The sequence below is a fragment of the Otolemur garnettii genome, unplaced genomic scaffold (assembly GCF_000181295.1).
Source record: "Otolemur garnettii isolate 467f Iridium unplaced genomic scaffold, OtoGar3 scaffold00001, whole genome shotgun sequence".
Classification (NCBI taxonomy): Eukaryota; Metazoa; Chordata; class Mammalia; order Primates; family Galagidae; genus Otolemur; species Otolemur garnettii.
The window spans coordinates 27,161,550-27,164,471 of record NW_003852396.1 but is presented as its reverse complement, the minus strand read 5'-3'; the positions used below and the strand labels follow the sequence as shown (position 1 = coordinate 27,164,471).

The window sequence follows — 2,922 nt, the reverse complement described above, 5'->3', positions numbered from 1 at the left end:
CTCTCTTTTCCCTGATCATAAAGATTAGAAAGAGGCTGAAAAATGAGTAACTTTCTCAACCTATCCTTCATCCCTGCCTCCTCTGGTAGGGGCCCACTCTAAGTTCCTCCTAAATTCTCGCTGCTGCACCTGCCCGCTCACCCCAGTCGGCCCCGCCCCACACGTGCCGAGAGCGAGGAGGAAGGAACCAGCTTAATCCTAGGGGATGCGGGGAGAAGAGGGGGGAAAGCAAGTCAGAGCTTCCGGGGCCAAACTTCTCAGCAGCCCTGGAGTCAGAGAAGGGGAGCGAAAGCACAGCAGCCGAAAGCTCTGTTTCTTGGGAACCGCCCACCCCACCTCCCTCGGTGTGCAGGGCGCTGAGACTCCGCTGGGGGAGGAGGAGGAGGGCGGGAGGCAGGGAGGGGGAGGCAAACCCTGCCCACTCGGCTCCGAGCCCGAGCGGCCGTGGAAGTCGGAGGCCGGCGCGCAGGGCGAGGAGGGCACCGGGGGCGGGGGGCTCGGCTCCCCACCTAACTCCTCTCGTCCCCAGCCAGGAAAGTGAAGGTTCCTCGGACTTTAGAGACAGCAGACAGACCGAGACAGATTGCCAGCCGCTCTGGGTCAAGGACCTTCCCCACCCGCGCCTCTCACCAGGCGCTCCCAACTCACTGGTGAGCGCAGCGGCCGGGACTCTGGATGCGGGGACCGCCGCGATGGCCCCGCGCGCGGGACAGCCGGAGCTCCGGGGACCGCTGCTGCCGGGGCTGCTGCTCGTGGCGGCGGCGCTGAGCCCGCCCGCTGCACCCTGTCCCTTCCAGTGCTACTGCTTCGTCGGCCCCACGCTTCTGTTGCGTTGCGCGTCGGGCGCGGAACTCAGGCAGCCGCCGCGGGACGTGCCGCCCGAAGCGCGCAACCTCACCATCGTGGGCGCCAACCTTACTGTGCTGCGCGCGGCCGCCTTCGCCGGCGGGGACGCGGATGGGGAGGAGGCGGCGGTGGCCGTGCGCCTGCCGCTGCTGACCGCGCTGCGCCTCACGCACAATAACATCGAGGTGGTTGAGGACGGCGCCTTCGACGGGCTGCCCAGCCTGGCAACGCTCGACCTGAGCCACAACCCGCTGCGCGCCCTGGGCGGCAGCGCCTTCCGCGGGCTGCCTGCGCTGCGATCTCTGCAACTCAACCACGCGCTGGCGCGGGGCGGCCCCGTGCTGCTGGACTCACTGGACGCGGCGCTCGCCCCACTGGACGAGCTGCGCCTCTTGGGCCTGGCGGGCAACGGGCTGAGTCGCCTGCCGCCCGCCGCGCTGCGCCTGGCGCGCCTGGAGCAGCTGGATGCTCGCCTTAACGCGCTGGCCGGCCTGGGCCCCGACGAGCTGCGCGCGCTCGGGCGCTCGGACGACCTCCCCGGGCCGCGCCTGCTGCTAGCCGACAACCCCCTGCGCTGCGGCTGCGCCGTGCGCCCCCTGCTGGCCTGGCTGCGTAACGCCACGGAGCGCGTACCCGACGCGCGGCGCCTCCGCTGCGCCGCGCCGCGGACGCTGCACAACTGGCCTCTGCTGGACCTGGACGAGGCGCGGCTGCGCTGCGCTGACCGCAACGTCGATGGTCGCGGGGAAGAAGCGGAAGCTGCCGGCCCGGAACTAGAGGCCTCCTACGTTTTCTTCGGGCTGGTGCTGGCGCTCATCGGCCTCATCTTCCTCATGGTGCTCTACCTAAATCGCCGCGGCATCCAGCGCTGGATGCGCAACTTGCGCGAGGCCTGCCGGGACCAGATGGAGGGCTACCATTACCGCTACGAGCAGGACGCCGACCCGCGCCGCGCGCCCGCCCCGGCCGCGTCCGCCGGCTCCCGCGCCACGTCCCCTGGCTCCGGCCTCTGAGCTTCCCCTCCTGGGGGCTGCAGGCTGCCCCTGCCAGCTGATGACCTTACCGGGGCTGCCTGGCCTGAAGCCGTGAAGATGAGACACCTGTGAGCTTGGAACAGACAGAGGCTCTAAGCTGTACCTCCCCCACCCTCACCTCTGAGAGCTCCCACGGTCACAGACCCAGAGACATCCCTTCTGGTTCCAAAATCCCACTTGCCCAGTCTCGGTTCTGAAACATCATTTCTAGACCATGAGTTTCAAGACTCACTCGGAGACTGGGCTGCCCTCCAATGCGAAAGCTTTGACCCCGACACTAGACTGCACTGACGCTCCCCTCCCAGGGCTTACAGGCCCTTCCATCCCATTCTGGTCTCAGAGGCAGAGTGCCCCGGTCAGAAGGTTTTTGTGGTCTTTGAGCCTTTTCCCATTACAGAGCTCTGAGCCTTCCATTCTGCATGGAGACCCACATCCTTGGGGTCTGAAGTTTGGGCACCCTCCCCCCTTCCGAGAACATATCTCATACCCCTCATCACTCTCCTCCCAGCTCTGGCTCAGACACTTCCCTTCCTTAATCCAGGCATGGGGCTCAGCTCCCAGTCTACTTGCCCCAGGGACAAGCACACCCCATTCTAGCCTTAGTGTGGAGCCAACCCTCAGCCCTTTCCACCCAGGTTCTGATCTCCCAATACTCAAGAGTTTGTCCTTAATCTCAGACTCTCTTTGCCAACCTGAGTTTCTTGCCCCTGCCCAAGCCTTAGGCTCTTGACTCCCTCACACCCAGTATGTGCTCTCAGTACCCACCCCTGCTGCTCACTAGTCAAGGTCCAGTGAGAAAGCCAGCCCTGGGATGTGCTCACCCCTCTTTCCTCCCAGGATTAGCACCTGCCAGACAGGTGCAGGTGCCAAGCAACCCTAGTGCTTACTGGCAGATCCTGTAGGGAAGGAGAGAGTCCTAAGTGTATAGGTGGAGAGGTGGGGCCTCTTGACCAGAGTCTCTCGTCCTTTGTGGCCTCGGAGTGGGTCAGGGAACAGCTCTGAAGGGGGAGGAGCTGCTGCTCACCAATTTCTCCACACTCTT

The 2,922-nt window shown here is 65.2% G+C and overlaps 1 protein-coding gene across 1 annotated transcript; it reads left to right on the top strand.

The window, feature by feature from the left end:
* Nucleotides 1-692: 692 nt before the first annotated feature.
* On the top strand, nucleotides 693-1,859 carry TPBGL (trophoblast glycoprotein like). Its single transcript, XM_003780899.1, has one exon. It carries the CDS (start codon nucleotides 693-695, stop codon nucleotides 1,857-1,859), a length of 1,167 nt encoding a protein of 388 aa, XP_003780947.1.
* Nucleotides 1,860-2,922: the final 1,063 nt, after the last annotated feature.